Source organism: Myotis nattereri (assembly GCF_964212035.1).
Source record: "Myotis nattereri genome assembly, chromosome: X".
NCBI classification, from domain to species: Eukaryota; Metazoa; Chordata; class Mammalia; order Chiroptera; family Vespertilionidae; genus Myotis; species Myotis nattereri.
The window spans coordinates 93,640,003-93,658,501 of NC_138078.1; the positions used below are offsets into that span (position 1 = coordinate 93,640,003).

At 43.0% G+C, this 18,499-nt stretch overlaps 3 protein-coding genes across 3 annotated transcripts; 2 read left to right on the plus strand and 1 right to left on the minus strand.

The window, feature by feature from the left end:
• Window positions 1-6,875: 6,875 nt before the first annotated feature.
• On the minus strand, window positions 6,876-7,814 carry SLC25A53 (solute carrier family 25 member 53; the record flags this gene model as incomplete). Its single annotated transcript, XM_081081859.1, has 1 exon — window positions 6,876-7,814. Exon 1 carries the CDS (start codon window positions 7,794-7,796, stop codon window positions 6,876-6,878), a length of 921 nt encoding a protein of 306 aa, XP_080937985.1. The 5' UTR covers window positions 7,797-7,814.
• Window positions 7,815-13,853: 6,039 nt separating this feature from the next.
• Window positions 13,854-17,921, plus strand: LOC308511767 (uncharacterized protein; the record flags this gene model as incomplete). The annotated part of the gene is made up of 5 exons (XM_081081668.1): window positions 13,854-13,961; window positions 14,794-15,052; window positions 15,387-15,445; window positions 15,621-15,735; window positions 16,477-17,921. The coding sequence occupies 4 exons, from the start codon at window positions 13,854-13,856 to the stop codon at window positions 15,633-15,635; spliced, it is 441 nt and encodes a 146-aa protein (XP_080937794.1). The 3' UTR covers window positions 15,636-15,735; window positions 16,477-17,921.
• ZCCHC18 (zinc finger CCHC-type containing 18) lies at window positions 16,325-17,522 on the plus strand (the record flags this gene model as incomplete). Its single annotated transcript, XM_081115269.1, is given in 4 exon segments — window positions 16,325-17,335; window positions 17,339-17,386; window positions 17,390-17,505; window positions 17,507-17,522. Coding segments are annotated over 4 exon segments (1,191 nt in total).
• Window positions 17,922-18,499: the final 578 nt, after the last annotated feature.

Below are 18,499 nucleotides of genomic sequence, written 5' to 3' on the forward strand. Positions count from 1 at the left end.
ATCTCTTACGCTTTTAAGAATTACGAAGATCCAATAAAGAATGAAAACGCTGCTGTCCTAAACAAACCCTGTTGAAAGGAATTTTAAAGAGATGTAATTTACTCTATCAAAGAACATACATGTATTTGCCTAAACATTCCATACCTTTGTCATGATGAAGCTTCTCCCCCTTATGATGAAGCTTATGCCTGTTAATCTTAGACTTTTTGGTCTGATAATGAATTTGTGAGCTCTAAAAAAACACACACAAAATAAATGTCAACTGATGGTCATTGGCACCAAATCACAGCCAACAAGCGTCTCCGATTTGGGGTGAAGCAAGACTATTCAGACCAAACAACTCCCTGTGATACAGTCTGGCTGGGAGGCAGCTCTTGGGCAAGTCAGCCTCCTCCAGTGTGACACCTGCACCCCCTCCAGCTACACAGGTCTGCTCTGCTCAGCAACGCCCGGGCACCCCTGTTTGCCAAATGTCTTTGTTCAGCCTCCACCACAGGAAATCTCCACTATGCTCCAGGGGCTGTCTTTGGTGCTTCAGGTGAAGCCATAACAGTCTTAGATGGGAAGGAAAAGGGCTTTCCCAGCAGGAAGGGAGCTGACTGTAGAGAATTCCATGATTGGCCTTGTGAGAAAAACAGGCGATCTTTTCTGTCAAAGAATAGTTTAGACCAGCCGTGGGCAAACTACAGCCCGCGGGCCGGATCCGGCCCGTTTGAAATGAATAAAACTAAAAAAAAAAAAAAAAAGACTGTACCCTTTTATGTAATGATGTTTACTTTGAATTTATATTAGTTCACACAAACACTCCATCCATGCTTTTGTTCCGGCCCTCCGGTCCAGTTTAAGAACCCATTGTGGTCCTCAAGTCAAAAAGTTTGCCCACCCCTGGTTTAGACAGAGCCATTTTAGACTGTAATGTGGCAGTCACCATGGTGGCTCCTGTGACATGGCAACCACCATTTTGGCTCCTGTGCCTTGGCAGCCACCATTTTGGCCGCATGACTTGTAGCTCCCCTGGGAGCCGCCATCTTGAAATGGCAAAGGCCAATTCCTCCCTTTAAATTAGCCAATCAGGAAGGACTGTGAGCCTGGCTCCAATCAAGAGTGAGGGACAGGTCACGTGGGTCAGGAATAAAAGATGATGGACTCCTGCTCAGTGTGGGTGTGCTCTCACACCATGTGCTGCGCACCCTCCTGCAGGAGTAAAGATCCTGCCTCGCTGCCTGGCTCCTGAGTGGCTTTGTGTTCCACGTGGACCCCTTGTTTGCAGGACTCACCTTATTTCTAACATCACCCACTAGTAGAAATCAGAAAGCCTGATAATCTGGCATTCCTGCCACTGCTTGGGAGTCCAGAAAGCCTTGGTTGGTGTTGGACCCTGAGCCTAAAGTCCCTAGGGATTGGGGGTGGGATGAGGGGAAGGGAAGGAAAGGGATTTCCCTTCTGGATATCTCCATAGGGCCACCAAAATGAAAGGTGAACATGGTGGATGGTGCTAAATAGCCATCTCAGCCTGTGGATAAAGAAAAATTGAATTTATTTAGGGAAAGGGGATGAGGATGGGATACCCAAGGGGAAGGGCTGCACAGCACCGAGCCACCGAGACATTGGGTCCATGATGGCAGGACCCAGGAGCTGGAGCTTTATCCTTATATGCAGTCACTGGTGGGAAACTTTTGTCATCAGTGGGTCTGGGGCTGAGCTGGTGGGCTTGTGATGGGGATGGGGATGTGATCAGATGCCCTCAGGACAGTTTCCATTCATTGTATTGTCTGACTCCTTGTGTCCAGCAAGTTTTTCCTGTTTTTGTTTGTTGTTGTTGTTCTCCTGTGGCAGGAAGCTTACAAGTGGCCATTAAGGATTGAATTGCCCTACATGCCCAACATTGACAACAGCAAATGCTGACAAGGATGTAGAAACTCTCATTCACTGTTAATGGAAATGCAAAATGGTATAGCCAGACACTTTGGAAAATTTCTTAAAACACTAAATATATGCTTACTATACAATCTAGCAATTTTTTCCCTTTATATTTATCCAAAGTTAGTGAAAACATGTCCACACAAATATCTGCACACAGATGTTTATAACAAATTTATTCATAACTGCCAAAACTTGGAGGCAACCTGTATGTCCTTCAGTAGATGAGTGAATAAATAAATTGTGATACATTATTTATTCAGTTCTTAAAATAAATGAGCTATCAAGCTATAAAATGACATGGAGGAATCTTAACTGCACATTACTAAATGAAAGAAGCCAATCTGAAAAAGCTACATACTGTATGATTTTAACTATATAACATTATCTTAAATGTAAATTATGGAGACAGTAAAAAGATCAGTGGTTGCCAGAAGCTGGAGGGAGATGAACAGTAGAACACAGAGGATTTTAGTGGTGGGCAATGGAACTACTCTGTATGATACTATAATAGTGGATACATGTCATTATACATTTGTCTAAACCCATAGGAAGTGTACCAAGAGTGAACTCTAATATAAACTCTGGATTTTAAGTGATAATTGTTACAAATGTACTACTCTGATGGGAAATATTGATAATGGAAGAGGCTATGTATGTGTGCGGGTAGGGAATGTATAGAAAACCCCTGTAACTTCCTCTCAAATTTGCTATGAACCTAAAATTGCTCTAAGGAACGAAGACTTTTTAAAGTAAATTTATCATGATTGAAATAACCACCGCTACCTGCAACATGAATGAATCTCACAAATAATGTGAAGTGAAAGAAGACAGTCACAATTCCAAGTATATAAAGTTTAAATATCTATAAAAACAAATCTGTATTGTTTAGGTTTGCTTACTCATATAGACAATAAACCTATAAAGAAAAGGAAAAAAATGAAATCACAATAGTCAGGATGGGGGTTACCTCTAGGAAGGTAGAGGAATGTCATGACTTGGGACTGGGGATCAGGAGTGAAGGGAATAGGGGTAATCAAGGTGTTCTACTTCTTGTCCTAGGTAGTCGTTAGGTGGCTGATAGCTTTATAAATGTTCTTTTAACTGACAGTTCTCTGTTGAATGTTCCTTCTTTCTTAATGAAATGGAAATCAAGGTCACCAACTGGGATTGAGGATGAGGAAAGAGGTGTTGAAGATTTGATTAGAAGGAAGATGGTATCAAAGAAACAGGGAAATTGAAGTGAACAGAACAGAAAAATATTGTATTCTCATCGCATTCTTTTCATGAAATTTTTCAAAATTTCCTGATGTATAATGCCTTTTTCTATCATATGTAACATTATTTTATTAATTTTAATATACTACAGTATATGCAGTTACCCCAAACATGTAGTTAGATTATAATGCTATTTCATGTTTTAAAATAAAATTTAAAAGCAAAATTAAGTATCATAAACCATATAATTGTGTTAGTACATTAATCATTTATTATTTCACCTTGTATTTTAGAAAAGCTGATATAGTTTACATTTAGACAAAAATACACAGGGCTTATACAGGGAATTTTATTATTTTTCTTTCAACTTTTTATACCAAGTAGCTTTAGTGTTAAATTTTACATTTTATAAGTTTTAAAGACATCAGTATTTAAAAACCTTATTTTATAGATCTCAAGTTCAAAAGTCATTTTTAAACGTCAGAAAATATAGCCACATTAACTTTACAAAACTAAATATGGACATTTAAAATTACTAGAAACTATTACACTCAAACTTTACTCAGAAGATTTAAATGGAAAAAGTTGATAGGTTTAAATAATTTTATAATTTTGCCTATGTTTTTATTATGAACCAATTTGTAAAAAAACTATTTAAATTATAACATGCTTTATTTGTAAATTTGTGTTTATGTTATAATTGCATAACTTCAGGTATTAACATACTTAATGTAAATTTAAAGTTTTTATAAAGGCAAATATAGTAAATTGAAACAATTACCACCAATGTAGCTTCAAAATATGCCATGAAATTGGATTTTTTAATATTCTATAATAACTGTGCCATTAACATAGAGATAAAACAGTCTTTTTAAAATAATTTGATTCTATAAACATTGAATCTAGAAATACTACAATTGCAACTCTTTGATAGTTCAGGAAAAATGTCGTGTGTGTGTGTGTGTGTGTGTGTGTGTGTGTGTGTGTGTAGAGCTAGAGAATGAAGTCTCAAATAATAAAGCAACTGTAAATAACGTTAACAGTAGGTAAATTTGGGTAAAGAGCATGGGAGTGTTCTATATACTTTAGTTATGCTGGCAATTTTTTAAAAGTTTGAAATAGTTTCTAAATAAGTTAAAATGAAGAAAGAGCCCTAACCGGTTTGGCTCAGTGGATAGAGCGTCGGCCTGCGGACTCAAGGGTCCCAGGTTCGATTCAGGTCAAGGGCATGTACCTTGGTTGCAGGCACATCCCCAGTGGGGGGCGTGCAGGAGGCAGCTGATCGATGTTTCTCTCTCATCGATGTTTCTGACTCTCTATCCCTCTCTGTAAGAAAATCAATAAAATAAAAAAAAAAATAAAATGAAGAAAGAGACATATACTGGCAGTGACTTAAGTGGAAATTGACAGCATAGTTGGAAATAAATGCATCTCTTGAATAAAAACGTGGGTGGATACAGTAATGTATCCTTTCCTTTTCAGCTTAAAAACCAAAGTCATAGCTAAGTTACGAATTTTTATAAATAATAGTTTCTTTCTTCTGAGCTAGCCTTGAAATATAACTAGCTGCTGTTCTATTTTGCTGTCACTTGTGCAGACTGTGTTTTCCCTCCTTTAGTCTATAGGAAGAGTACTGCCCCTATCCCATCTAAGTCTGTATGGGATCAGACGTGGGAACTCATCTGCAGTTATTCTGGACAAGCCATTTTCTGTTGATCTTGCTGGCAAATGCTCTCTGATTTCGTATTACCTACAGTGGTGTCTAGTTTTTGTGATATTCAGTGAGGAATTCTCATTACAAGGATCTACAATCATGTCATTACAAATGATGAATTCAGTTGGGTATGGATGTGCAAGTGGAGGTCATTATCATATCTATCAGGGGAAAACTGCAACATATGTCATCTTGGAAATCCTCAAAATTCCAGCTGAATTAAAGAGACTGTTAAGCAATATGTTTCTGTTAGTGAAATTTCAGTTCCTAAAGTGTTGCTAATAGCAAACATACCATGAATAACAAACTGGTCAAATGTTCCAGTTGAAAGCCATTTATTATCATTATTATCAGCAGCAGCAACATATAACACAAAACTAAATATACTAATACAGTGGGGCCTTGACTTACGAGTGTCCCGACTAACGAGTTTTTTGAGATACCAGCTGTCTCTGGGCCGATTTTTTGCATTGAGTTGATAGACTAATTTGAGTTAACGAGCTCCTTAACGAGCGCCGTCTCCGAACGAATTAAACTTGTAAGTCAAGGACCCACTGTAAAAGAAAACAAAATCACACCCCAAAAGTATGTCTCTTGCTGAGAGTGAGTTGGTGACATTATCTTCATGTACAAGAGACAGCTCCCTGAGGATAAAGACCATATCACAGTTTGATAATCAATTCAATAATTCAACCATTATTGAGCACCTAGGCACAATAGAAGATTTAAACATGTGTACAAGAATCCCTGCCTTCTAGGAGTTTTACAGTCTAGTAGGAGGTATTGAAGAACACCAAGAACGCAGGGCCACATGACATTAGTAACATAATGGAATCAGCGCCATATATTAAGTTATCACAAGAGGCTACCATCACATTCAGTTGTGCGTAATCAGGAGAGGCACCACAGAGAAGGTGGCCTCTAAGCTGGACTTTGAGGTTCTGGAAGGATTTTGGCAGACTGGCATGTGGAGAAGGGACACTGGAGGTGAAGAGAATAAGTGTGGGCCAAAGTATGGCCATGGTAAAGTTTGGGGCATTTTGGGGGAGAAAACAATAGTCCAGTTTGGCTGGTATATGAAATCTATGTAAGTGAGAGTGGTGTGATGAAATGCTAAAAGTTATGAGTACTATACTTTGAATGGCTCTGAACTACAGGCTAAGATTTCTGACCTTTAATTTATGTCACAGTGACTATATCGACAGCAATAAAATATGCAATGATCTGTGATGATTTCTTAGGGAAACTAAAGTGGTTTCTAGGCAATGCCATTGCTTTGCTAACAAAAATGTCCCCGCAGATAATTCCAAGCAATATATGGTCATTTTTTTCTACTTTACATGCAACTAAATCGCTTCCTTCAAAGTCTATTCTTTCTATATATCCATGAACCACAACTCTCCCCACTGCCACTTCCAGCTCAACAGTTCTTTTGGCACCTAATCAATTGAAACAAGTCTAATTTAGAATTCCCAGCTACAACGGCCACCCTGAAGCTACCCATAGTTGTGAGAAATGAGAGTAGTGGTGACAGGTGTAGTGAACAATGTCATGAAAATATAGCCATTTGAGAAGTTCTATGCAATCCCCATCGTAAGAGTCAAGCTTAGTTCTTTGAACTTGGAGTTCCTGGTCCTCCACTCAGTTTGGTCCAGAGAACAAGAGGGGTCCCAAAACTCACAGTGCCTAATTAAAGTTCTTTTAAACTTTCCTCTTATTATCAAAGAATTCCTTAAAGAAATGACATTTCATCTGGTTGACAAGTTATTTATAGGCCTCCTAAGTCCAAGGCTGTTGAAGCTGTGGACTGGCAGGAGTGACTTTCTCTTTCTGACCAAGGAAGGATACTAGGCTTTGTCTGTTCCCAACAGGTTGGTGGTTGGGAACTTCTCTAATGCACTGACAGTTCAAATATCCTAAGAATGATTGTATTAGATAACCAAGCCAAAGAAGTAAGCTATTTAGACCAACCCAAGAAGACTTAGAATAACAAAGTTGCCATGGTCACACTTTCTGAAGCTAGTCAGTCTTTCAGCTCTTTCCTGGAATGAGACCTCCTCTGAAGGAAGTCATGGATAGCGGTAGTGAGGCCCCATGTCACACTGGACCTTAGGATGACGAGGGATCCTCCACGGTAGATCAGGAACACCTTTCGGCCCCGAGTGTCCCACATGTCCTGGGCAGAGGCCCACAGGCTGGGCATGCTCTGCCAGCCAATATGGGACTGCATATTGGCAACTAGTACAATCAGAGGATAGAGAACTAGGCAGGTGATTGTTCCATTGACACTGCCAGACACCATGGCAGGGACCCAGTGAGGTAGGCCTTGTTTTGCCAAGCCATCCTGGATGGGGTCCTTGAAGGAGAAATACAAAGCACTCCCCAGGCTGTTCCTGAGAAGGACAGGCCAGAAACCACGATAGTACCCCAGCGATAGCCGCCCCCAAAGCCCATAAGAGTTGAATTCCTTGAGAATGCTGAAGGTGGTAGGGAAGCGAGCTTGCTTGCGACCATCCTGGAGCACGTTTTGCACCCTTTCAAAGGGGCTGAGTGCCACAGCCTCCACCACACCAGACATGAGCCCTGCAGCCCAGCGGTGTCCCAGAGAGTGTGGCCCCTCAGGGGAGAGAAAGCACAACAGGCTATCATAAGTCCCAAATAGTAGAGTCCCTTGCAATGTCTTGGAGAGAAGAGGCGGGTAGATTCCCCGGTAGAAGTATTGGGGGCCTTCTTGCCAAAGCTGTCGCAGAGCCTCTGACACCGCCACAGCATGGATCTGTTGCCGGAATACAACCTTATAAATAGGAAAGGTCAGAAAAGTAGACATAAAATTGGAAATGGCCCCAAGGGCATAGGCCTGGGAATGCCAGCTTTTCTTTCCAGGAGTCTCTGCTCGCGTCCAGTGCTGAAGCTCCTTCCCGGGAGAGTGGTTCGGTTCCCCCATGCTGGAGACAACTGGGTGCAGATGGAATAAACTGGTAAGAGTTGGGGGGAATAAGTTAGGCTGACTATTAAATCTGTTGGTGAGCATTTTCACTGCTTAGTTAGAAAGAGAACTATGAGAAACTCAGCTTTAAGGAAACAAGCCACTCTTTGGTCCAGCCTCTGAGAAATAACTCTCTTAAGGAAGAATTAAAACAAAGGCAGTTAGTTTTTCTGGAGTCACCGCTACAGTGTTTTGCTGACACAGCAAATATTCTAATATTCAAAGGAAGTTTAAGATTGAATAAAACTGGAGAAGGAGGGCTCCAAAACCTATTATATTCTGTTTTCACCACATGAAAAGTCACATTTGATAAGTTGCTAGAATAATAAGTTGCTATTCTCTTTCTGAAAAGTGGCACTATCTTGTACAGCAGAAAGGCATTCAAAAGTTGTTGCCTTTAAAAATTGGAAGTTTTAGGAGTGGTGAGTCTTCCTCTACTCTGTTTCTGTAGATTCTTGCCTATGTTGTAGCTGTTTCATGTTCCCCTATCCAGAATGAGGAATAGAAAGAGGAGCTGTTCCTAGAAATTCAGCACCAAAAGACTCTGCACCTAGCAATTTCCATGCCTAACCTTGTATGACAGAGCAGAGGTTCTCAGCCTTGACACTATTGACATTTTGGGACAGAAAATTCTTTGTTCTAGTGCCTATCCTGTGCATGGTAGGATATTTAGCAGTATCCTGGCCTCTACTTACTGGATGCCAGTAGCACCAGTTTTGCCCTAAACAGCTATGACAACAAAAAACATCTCCATATTACCATATGTCCTGGGGAGAGGGCAGACAGAATTGCCTCTGAGTCGGAACCATTATAAAAAGGGAAGAAGCAGTGCTCAAGAAAAAATTAATGCTCAGTGTGAATCTGAGAACCTGAGAAAGCTTGTCAGGAAGGAAATGGGGGCTCCAACTAAGCTGAGAGGACAGGGTGCTGCAGTGGGAGATGGTGTGTGAAGAGGAAGCATAGATGTATGAGTAGGAGAGAGGAGGAGGAGGGTGGGGGCAGATGACCAGGCTGGGGACTCACATTTAGGTGGACAGGAAGCCTGGTAGGAACTGCAGACCCAGAGGTTTCACACAGAACTCTGGGCCCTGTGGTCCTGAGGGGAGCGAGGTGTTGGGGCTCTAGTTAGCTAGCAGTTGGTGGCCCACTTAATAGGGACAAAGAGGGTTGAGGCCCAGAGGGAGGGGGAGAAGCCAGGCACTGCAAGAAGCCCACTGCAGCCTTTCCTGGACTGCTGCACCCAGAACCTGACTTAAAGGGCTCCTCCTTCCAGAATCACCCCTCAGCTCCTCCCTGGCTTCTTACTCCTGCTCCATCCAGGATCCCACAATCTCATTTTACAACCCCCCACCCCAAGCCACACAACTCACACTCTCTCTTGGTGGAGGGGGGTAGAGGCTCAGCCTCCCCTGCTGTGCCATCACTCCTCCCCCACCACACATTCCATGTTTGCTGTAAGCTCCACCTCCTCACCCCTTGACCAGGAGACTGTAAGGGCCCTTCTGCCTAGAACCCTTTAGCTGAGCACTGGCCAGGAGCAAAGGCTAAAGAGGCCCACTCCTTGCATCCCTCTGGGGCCCTGGCAGTGACCTCCATTCCTCCAAAGCCAAAGGGACACCTTCCTCACTCCAGGCAGGAGGTAGCTCCACTCAGGCTCCTAAAGCCACAGGGCCTCCTAATATTCCCCAGCTGTCCTCCCAAAGGACCTCTTCCCCAACTTTTACCCGCATCTAAATAAAGATGAGTGATGAGGGAAATGTCTGTTCCTTCTTCTATTTCAGAGTGCAACAGTGTACCACTTCCTTCCAATACTTTCCTGAGTAACCTAAAAACATTACTAGCTGCATAAGGCAGGCTGACTTAGCAGAGAGAAAACGGAGCTAGGATTTGGCAGACCATCATTCTAAGTGCCAGTTGTGTTAACTTCCCAATCCTATGCGACCTTTAGAAATTAATTTACATCTTGTAGTCTCCTCCATCTGAGTTATAAAATGAGAAAACCGGGTAAAAATCTCCCTAGGTATGCTCATACTGTGCATGTCAGGGCATTGACATGGGGGAATTTTGGCAAATATTTGATAGAGGAATTAATTGTATTTTTCCATCCCTGATTTTTTTTTTGCCCCTTTTTCCAGTCATTTTCAGGGATTAAAGGTGAATTATTTAGACATATCTTATCTTAAACATCTAATTTGTCATTTTATAAATCTAATTTTTCCTATTTAATGGGGGTGAGGAGAGTCCAGTTTTTCTTGTTCAGATGCTAGTCTTGGGGACAGACTGACCTGAGACTGAATTCTGCCTCCACATTTACTTAGTTGTCTGATTGTTCAAGAAACTTCACCAAGTCTTGGTTTCTTCAGCTATAAAATAAGGACAATAGATCTCTCTCAATATGTAGTTTTGAAGATTAATAAAATCAAATGAGATAAAGTGGTTGAGCATCCATAGCATGGTGGCCTCGATAAAAATAAATAAATAAAAATAAGATGCTTCCTGACCTCACATCTGTCTCCACAGAGCAAATGTTCCTGTGGGACATTCTCAGGCCAGCCAGAACCAGATGATGTGGTATGATGGAACCAATCCCATGTTCATTTGGAGGTGGGAAAGACTTTTCTTCTGTAAATGTCAAGGTGTTAAACAATCCCAGACAACCTGCCCCATTAAGATGAATTTCAAAGTCAAGACCACAGGTTGGGCCTGGAGTTGGCCTGTGCCTCCTGCATTTGTAGCCCACTAAAGTGAGCCCAGGGGATTCCAGACTCCCCTGGCCAGACTAGTCCAGATGGACAGCCTGTGTGACCATCCAAGGATCCAGTCCCACATTTGTCCATTCATTCAGGGCATACCTGAGCCAACCTGTTGGTCAGCTCACAAACATGTATTCAGTATGATCATCTAGTGCCGTGGTCAGCAAACTGCAGCTCGCAAGCCACATGTGGCTCTTTGGCCCTTTGAGTGTGGCTCTTCCTAAGTCTTAGGAGTACCCTAATTAAGTTAATAACAATGTACCTACCTATATAGTTTAAGTTTTAAAAATTTGGCTCTCAAAAGAAATTTCAATCGTTGTAGTGTTGATATTTGGCTCTGTTGACGAATGAGTTTGTCAACCACTGATCTAGTGAATAACTGTGGGTAAATCACTGTGGAGCTGGAAGTAAATAGGACTTTGTACCTACCTTAAAGGGCTTAGGAATATAGTGGGGTAGACTGGTCAACAATGAGCTAATCTACACTGGAAGGCAAAACAAAGTGTGTAATCAAGGACAGAGTAGAAAGGCAAGAGCTATGTATTCCACCTGGGACAGGGAACAGCCAGAAATTTTTCTTCAGGGAGGGGCATCTGACTTGATCTTTAACCAATAAGCAGACCTTCATTAGGTAGAGGAGTGAGGGCAGGTATTCTAGGCTGAGGAAGAGGCCTAAGGCACTGTGACTTAAAAGCATGAGTGGTGCATGGTGCTGGATGCAGACCATGGGAAGGAGATACAGCTGTGGCTGACAGAGAGATGATTTAGAATGAGGGCCACATTTGTTTTCCACACTGCAGTGCATTGTGGGTTTGAATTTTGCAGTGCCACTTCCTAGCTTTATGACCTTGGCCAAGTCTCTGTCTCTTTACCTCTCTGTGCTTCAGTATACTTATCTGTAAAATTATTGTCATGAAGGATGCATGAGATGAAAAATATAAAATGCTTAGCACAATACTTGGTATTTAAGTTGCTCCACAAGTTATAATAGTAGTTTCACTTTAAAAAATGAGATCCCAGGAATAAAGATTACAACTACATTGTTCTAAAGGCTAAAATCAGTCTAATGTACTGGGTCATCTGCAGAGTCCATTTTCAATTATTTGTTTGGAAGACAGCAAAAAAGAACTATTCATGGCTTTTGGAGTCTGACAGCCCTGCATTGGAGTCCCAGTACCTCCATTATCCAGCTGTGTGGTTTATGCAATTTACTTAACCTCCCAAAAAATCCGTTTCTGGATCTGCAAATTGGAATAGCATGCCTGTCTTGACAGGGTTGCTGAGAAGCTTAAATAAGATAACAGATGGAAAGTTCCTGGCACAGAGGCAGGCAGTCAAGGACAACCATTGTTGTTTCAACTGTTCAACTGAAAGCGTTTATCTCCCTAAACTTTGGGCTATTAAGGTTCCTTTGTAGAAATTGGAAAATGTGGTCTCAATAAAGCCATGAATTGGAACACAGTCCACATATTGAGGCCAGAGATAAGGGATGCTCTGTACCCAGTTGGAGCCAAATGAGCAAATCTTCCTCCCAGCCTTGGGCAGAGACCTTCCCACTTTGTTCTAATGACCAGATCCAGGCACATTTACACAATCCATTTCCTTTCACTATTTTTTTTTTGTCAGAGCTTTAAGATCTATTATTTGTCCTATTTGACCCACCCTCACCAGGTCAACTGCAGATCACCTAATTTAGTGAGGAAGTCAATTTAAACACAGAAGAATCTACTGAACCCCAGGGTCAGATGTCATGGGATTGGAGAGCAGAAGCAAGAGTCTAAACTTGCAGCAGTTTTCAACCTGTGGGTCGCGACCCCTTTGGTGGTCAAACGACCCTTTCACAGGGGTCGCCTAAGACCATCCTGCATATCAGATATTTACATTACAATTCATAACAGTAGCAACATTACAGTTATGAAGTAGCAACGAAAATAATTTTATGGTTGGGTCACAACATGAGGAACTGTATTTAACGGGCCAGAAGGTTGAAAACCACTGGAAAGGAAACCTAAGAGCTACTTCCAGCATCACTCCTGACTGTGTAAGATGAACCTTCTACCTCCCTCCTCTACCCTATTCATTGTTCCATCCACAAGAAAAAGTCCACAGTGTTCAAATGGAAAGTGCTTCATCTCCAAATCTGAATTGTTTACTTCAAGGAACTCTAGGTATTGGGGCTGTAAATAAGAAGGCAGAAAGGAGCAGGTGAAGTACCTTGGCAGGTTGAAGATGATCTCATCAGTAAAAGGGAATCAGATTGTTCATTTGCTTTCAAGCAACAGAAGTCAAGAACAAGACCCATAGGAAGCCTTCTAGCCATAATTGACATACTAGTAAGTGAAGTAAAGACCTGCTCTCCAAGAACCAGAAGTCACGGAAAATGGAGCAGGTTTCCCAGCCCCTGGCTTCACAACCCGTTCACTATGGACAGCCCTGCATGCTGTTTCCATGGAGGTGCTACTTCTCTGGGGCCAGTGATGGAAAATCCAGCAAAGGAGAGGTCCCCTCAAGAGCTCACAGAAGGGCAACCTAGCAACCTGTCCTGAAGCCAGGAAATGAAAGAGCTCTATCAGCAGCAGAGAGCTATGGTTTTGGTTTAGATCAAATTGTTTCGTTCTCACACTTCTTTCTCAAAATCAAGTTGAAAGAGGAAGATGCTATAAAGAAAGGTTGTAGGGAAGTGGTTCTTAACCATTTCTGGGCGGCTGACTTATTTGAAAATCTACCAAGCTTTGGACTCAGAAAGATAGACAGGTTCCAAATTCTTTGCCAACAATTTCAGGAAAGACCCTAGGTAGGAATCTCTGCTCTGGAGTTGCATCTCATGACAGATATACTGTGGACAGGTACATTGGCAGCAGGCCTACTTACCTGATGTGGTTCACAAATCTCTTTACACCTCAGAATTAACAATGGTAGTATTTAAAAATATAAATCATACTCCCCATTCCAGTCTTAGTAAATCCAAATCCCCCAGAGGTGGGTCTCAGGAATCTACATTTCTCACAAACTCTCCAAAATGATTCTGAGGCAGCCAGCCCTGTACCCACACTTTGGTTAATAGCATGGGTTCTGGCATCAGAGAGATTTGGTCCAAATTTTGGCTTCACCTTGTAATTTCAGGTGTCATTTCACCTCTGAGCTTTATCTCTTTTGGGGCCATAAGCTGTAGAAATACTGTTTTACTTAAAAAAAATAAACTGGCAACTTGTTTTAGTGTAAAAAAGAGAAAGAAAGTTACCTTACTTTCCTCTTGGGTATAATGGGTAATGTAAAAGTTGCCCATGTCTTCCCACACCCCTCTCCCTGCAGCCCCCTCATCCCCTCCCTCTGCACTACCAGCACACCAAGACTGCTTGCTGTTGATAAGGTTTGAGAACACTAATGTAAAAAAAAGCTCAATTGAGCAACTAGCATTCAGAGAGCAGCAGACTTGGATGCAAAATCAAAGCTGATGCTTATTTGCTATGTGGTTCCAGGCAACATACTTAACCTCTCTGTTTCCTTATCTATGAAATAGAGAGAGGAGTCCTTGCTGACTATTTCTATGTAATTCTAAATGAGCCCTCCAATCTCCACTTTGGCTCTTCTCCACTAACCCTCAATCTGAGAGTAGGGAGGGAGGAGTGTTCACAAGAGACAGCTTTTGAAATCAGACATGTCGACTTGGGCATGAGCTCTTAGCTCCGCACTTCCTAACCATATTGCCTGGGCGCTTAAGCCCCCTCTCTATGAAATGGGCACTCTGCTACCTTCTTCCCAAGGCTGCTGAGAAGAATCAATGAATGTTAATGCAAGAGCATCTGCAAGTAGAAAGCTCTCAGTAAATGCTTTCCCCCCTTCCCTCTACTATACAAAGGTGAGGAACTCTTATTGTTCACTTGATTTCTGTCCCACCTTGTGCTTAAGACATCCAGTCGCAGAGTGCTAAGGAAAGTAAGGTAGAAGGGGAGTGGGAGAAGGGAAGCAAAGAGAAAAGCAACAAACTCACGGGTAAAATGCAAATCGGCCGAGTCCGGTGCTTCCCAGCTGCACTTGACACTACGCTGGCTCTCGCGCCTGTGTGCCGCAGCCCCCGCGAGTAGCTCCCCCCTTTTGCTAGCTATGGCTTGGGCCGAGGCTGACCAGGGAGGCCGCCCCCGCGTCCCACTGATTGGCCGCGCCGCCAGGCTCATTATGCTCTTTTGTCTCAATGGGCAAAGGCTGAAAGAAGCGTGGCTGCTGGGAGGGCCCTGTGGGTAAGAAGGGGCCGCCTCCGCTGCTGTGGGAACTATGAGGCCTCAACTCAGCTCCCCCTTGCTGGGCGGCCTTGCAGAGCAGCTCCTTTTAGCAGCCCCAATTCGCTTAGTGGCCTAGGAAGCAACATCCTACCCCCACCCCCGCCTCAGGGCCTCAGAGATCTGAAGGCGGCATACCTTGCTGTCCACTCAGCACCATCCACTGTCCACCGGATGAGTACAGGTAAAGAAAGGGGGTGCGACTGCCTGGCGTGGTGAAAGCTTCAGGGAAGCTCCAGCAGTACTGGGCGGCTCCACGCTTGGGGAATCGAAAACTGTGAGGCAGGGGAAGGAGCTCTCCCATAGCCCGGCTGGAGGGAGGAGGTGGGGGTGTCACTGGATGCTGCCTAGTGGGTAGGATTTGCCTAGACTGAGGAGGGGGGTCGTTTTCAGGAGGGGTAGTTAGGGGAAAGGAGTGGGGATGAATCGCTAGCTATCTGCCTTGAAACCCTTTTCATTTCATCTCTTCCGGGAGGGGAATATGGTGGTGTTCGTTCCAACTCCTATTCCCTTTCTAGGTGGTAGACCTTCAAAGCCAAATGAGAACTTGAAATCTGTGTGGCTGATTGCAGAGCTGGTAGGCTGAAGATTTCCTTGAGACAATGTAATGTAGGGGTCGCTTTGGCTTGTATTCAGAAGATGGGAGAGGGAATTTTCTGTCTGGATACAGCGGTGGTTGGGTGGTTGGGTGGTTGGGTGGTGGTGGGAATGAGGCTGCTTCTGATTCTTCTCTTCCCTGCCTTGCCCTCCAGGATGATGCAATATGAGGACTGGAATATTCGACCCTGAGTGGTAAAAGGTCGACCTACCCCAGAAAGGAATTTCTCACGGAGAGCACCTATTACAGAGTCTGGAAGTGAAATAAAGGTGTGCCCTTGTTTTCGAGCTCTGGTAAGAATCTGAGAAATAACCGGCAAACTTTGAGAAGGGGTTATAGTTGAAACCTGAGACCAAGAGTTTAATCTCATTTATTACCACAAATCTGTAAGACTTAGACCATTGCACTCTATTTTGAGCACCTGGTTCAGCTCCACACACTATTTTACCTGGAATTCCAAGCTACAGTTTGCCCATCCTCCTCACTCCTGGAAGATTGGTAGGAGGGGATGGATGTGGCTCTGAAAAGCATCCTTGTTAGCATGGGACACCCCCTAGCTCCAGAAGGTTGTAATTGACAGTTTCCTGAAGGTTAATTTTAGGGCAGTGGGCAAATATAAAATGTACTGCAGGATGTTCAGGAAGGTTGAGAAACCTATTGCAGTCAGCTTCCCTGAGGTCTACTACCTTATTGACTTTACCCCCTCCATCCGCCCCGCCACTTTTTTTACAGCTCCTATTGAGATACAAGGAAGGCAGAGCCCAGGAATATTGCTTTGGGAATTCCTCCTGCAGATTAGGCTTTTCTAAAAGCCTGAGCATCTTGTTATACATATAGGCAATCATTGATCATTTGGTCATGGCTAGCATCATTACTCATGTGGGTAATAGCCGGCGGCAAAACACACCCTTGCCTCCTTGGGCCCCTTCCATGTTGAGGTCCTTGGGGAGGAGTCTTGGTCCTTTAAGGTTCAACATGGCAGAAAGAAACATGAATTTGTTTACCGGCAGAGCAGTACCAGTCCAAGGGGAAGAAACCTTTGAAAACTGGCTAATCCAAGTCAATGGGGTCCTGCCAGATTGGAATATGTCTGAGGAGGAGAAGCTCAAGCGCCTGATGAAAACCCTTAGGGGCCCTGCCCGGGAGGTCATGCATTTGCTCCAGGCAGCCAACCCCAGCCTAAGTGTGGCAGATTTCTTACGGGCAATGAAATTGGTGTTTGGGGAGTCTGAAAGCAGTATCACTGCCCATGGTAAATTTTTTAACACCCTGCAGGCACAAGGGGAGAAAGCCTCCCTTTATGTGATCCGTATAGAAGTACAGCTCCAAAATGCAATTCAGGCAGGGCTCATAGCCGAGAAAGATGCAAACCAGACTCGCCTACACCAGCTCCTTTTAGGGGCTGAGCTGAATGGGGACCTGCACTATAGGCTGAAGCATCTTCTCAGGATGTATGCAAATGAGCAGGAGTGTTTTCCCAATTTCCTGGAGTTAATCAAGATGATAAGGGATGAGGAGGATTGGGATGACACTTTTATTAATCGGAAGCAGGCCAGGAGATATGAGTCAATGTTGGAGAGGGCAACCAGCCCAGTGGCATTTCAGGGTTGCCTACGGATAGTGATCGGCAGTGCTGACTGCAATGTGATAGAGCTAGGTGATATCATCAATGACTCAGATGAGGATGTGATCCTGGTAGACCCTCCACTTCCATCCATGGGTGCCCCTCCCCTCAGAGACAGGGTCCCACCTCAGGATCAGACATTGGTCATTGATTCCCTAAACAGTTCCCAGGTCCAGTCTCCTTCCATCAGTGGTGGTTCCGGGTATAAGAATGATGGTTCTGGGGATATGCATAGAGCCAGGAAGTGAAAATACACAACCCACTGTTCATATTGTAGAAAAGAGGGCCACTCCAAGTAAACCTGTGACAATGAGAGCAAAAAGGCCCAGGTATTTGAGAACCTGATCATCACCTTGCATGAGCTGATACCTACAGAGGAGGAGGGGTCAAAAGAGGTACCCAGTAAAAACAATGACCTCTGAGCCACAGTAAAGTGATAGACCCAGCCCTAAGTAAATCCTTAGATATACTAAAAAACTGGTGATGAGGAAAAATGGGAGTATATTTCTATCTGCATGAATTAATCCATGGAAGAGGAGGTGTTGGATGCCAGCAAAGTGGAGGGGATGGCCTGACCTCTGTCCCTGCTCCCTCTTCTGTCTCCCTAAGGGTCTATTCTCTGTGCATCTATTTCCTTGCTGACTTTGTTTTATGAAAGGAGTAGAACACTTTGTTAAACCTTTAAAAATGTAGGAAAATAGAAAAACTAAAGTACAAATCACCTGAAATTCTCCACTCATATAGCCATTGTCAGCCCTTTGATGAATGTCCTTTTGTATATTTCCTTATAATTGTGTACCCAGATAAATATATGTATACATAAAAGTGATCAAATATAACTGCTGTTCTATACTGTGTATTTTTTCACCAAGCACTATATATGGTGACCTTCTATGTCAATGAATATATATAAGCATCAAGTTTAATGTCTATGTGTGATATTAATTTTAGGAATATAGAGGAAAAAGAGGAAAACTAAATATAGAAGCTATAATGAGGAGGGTCATACTCCAAAGTAGAATTTTTAGACATGAAGAAAAGGGAAACTGAAAAAGACTTTCATTTTTTTTGCATGTATCTGTCCAATTTTCCCAACACCATTTATTGAAGGGACTGTCTTGACTCCATTGTATGTTCTTGCCTCCTTTGTTGAATATTAACTGAGCATAGTGGTTCAGGCTGATTTCTGGGTTCTCTATTCTATTCCATTGATCTATATGTCTGTTCGTGTGCCAGTACCAGGCTGTTTTGAGAACAGTGGCTTTGTAATACAGCTTGATATCTGGTACTGAGATCCCACCTACTTTGTTCTTCTTTCTCAGGATTGCTGCAGCTATTCGGGGTCTTTTTTTATTCCAGGTGAATTTTTGGAAAGTTCATTCTAGGACTGTGAAATATGCCATTGGTAT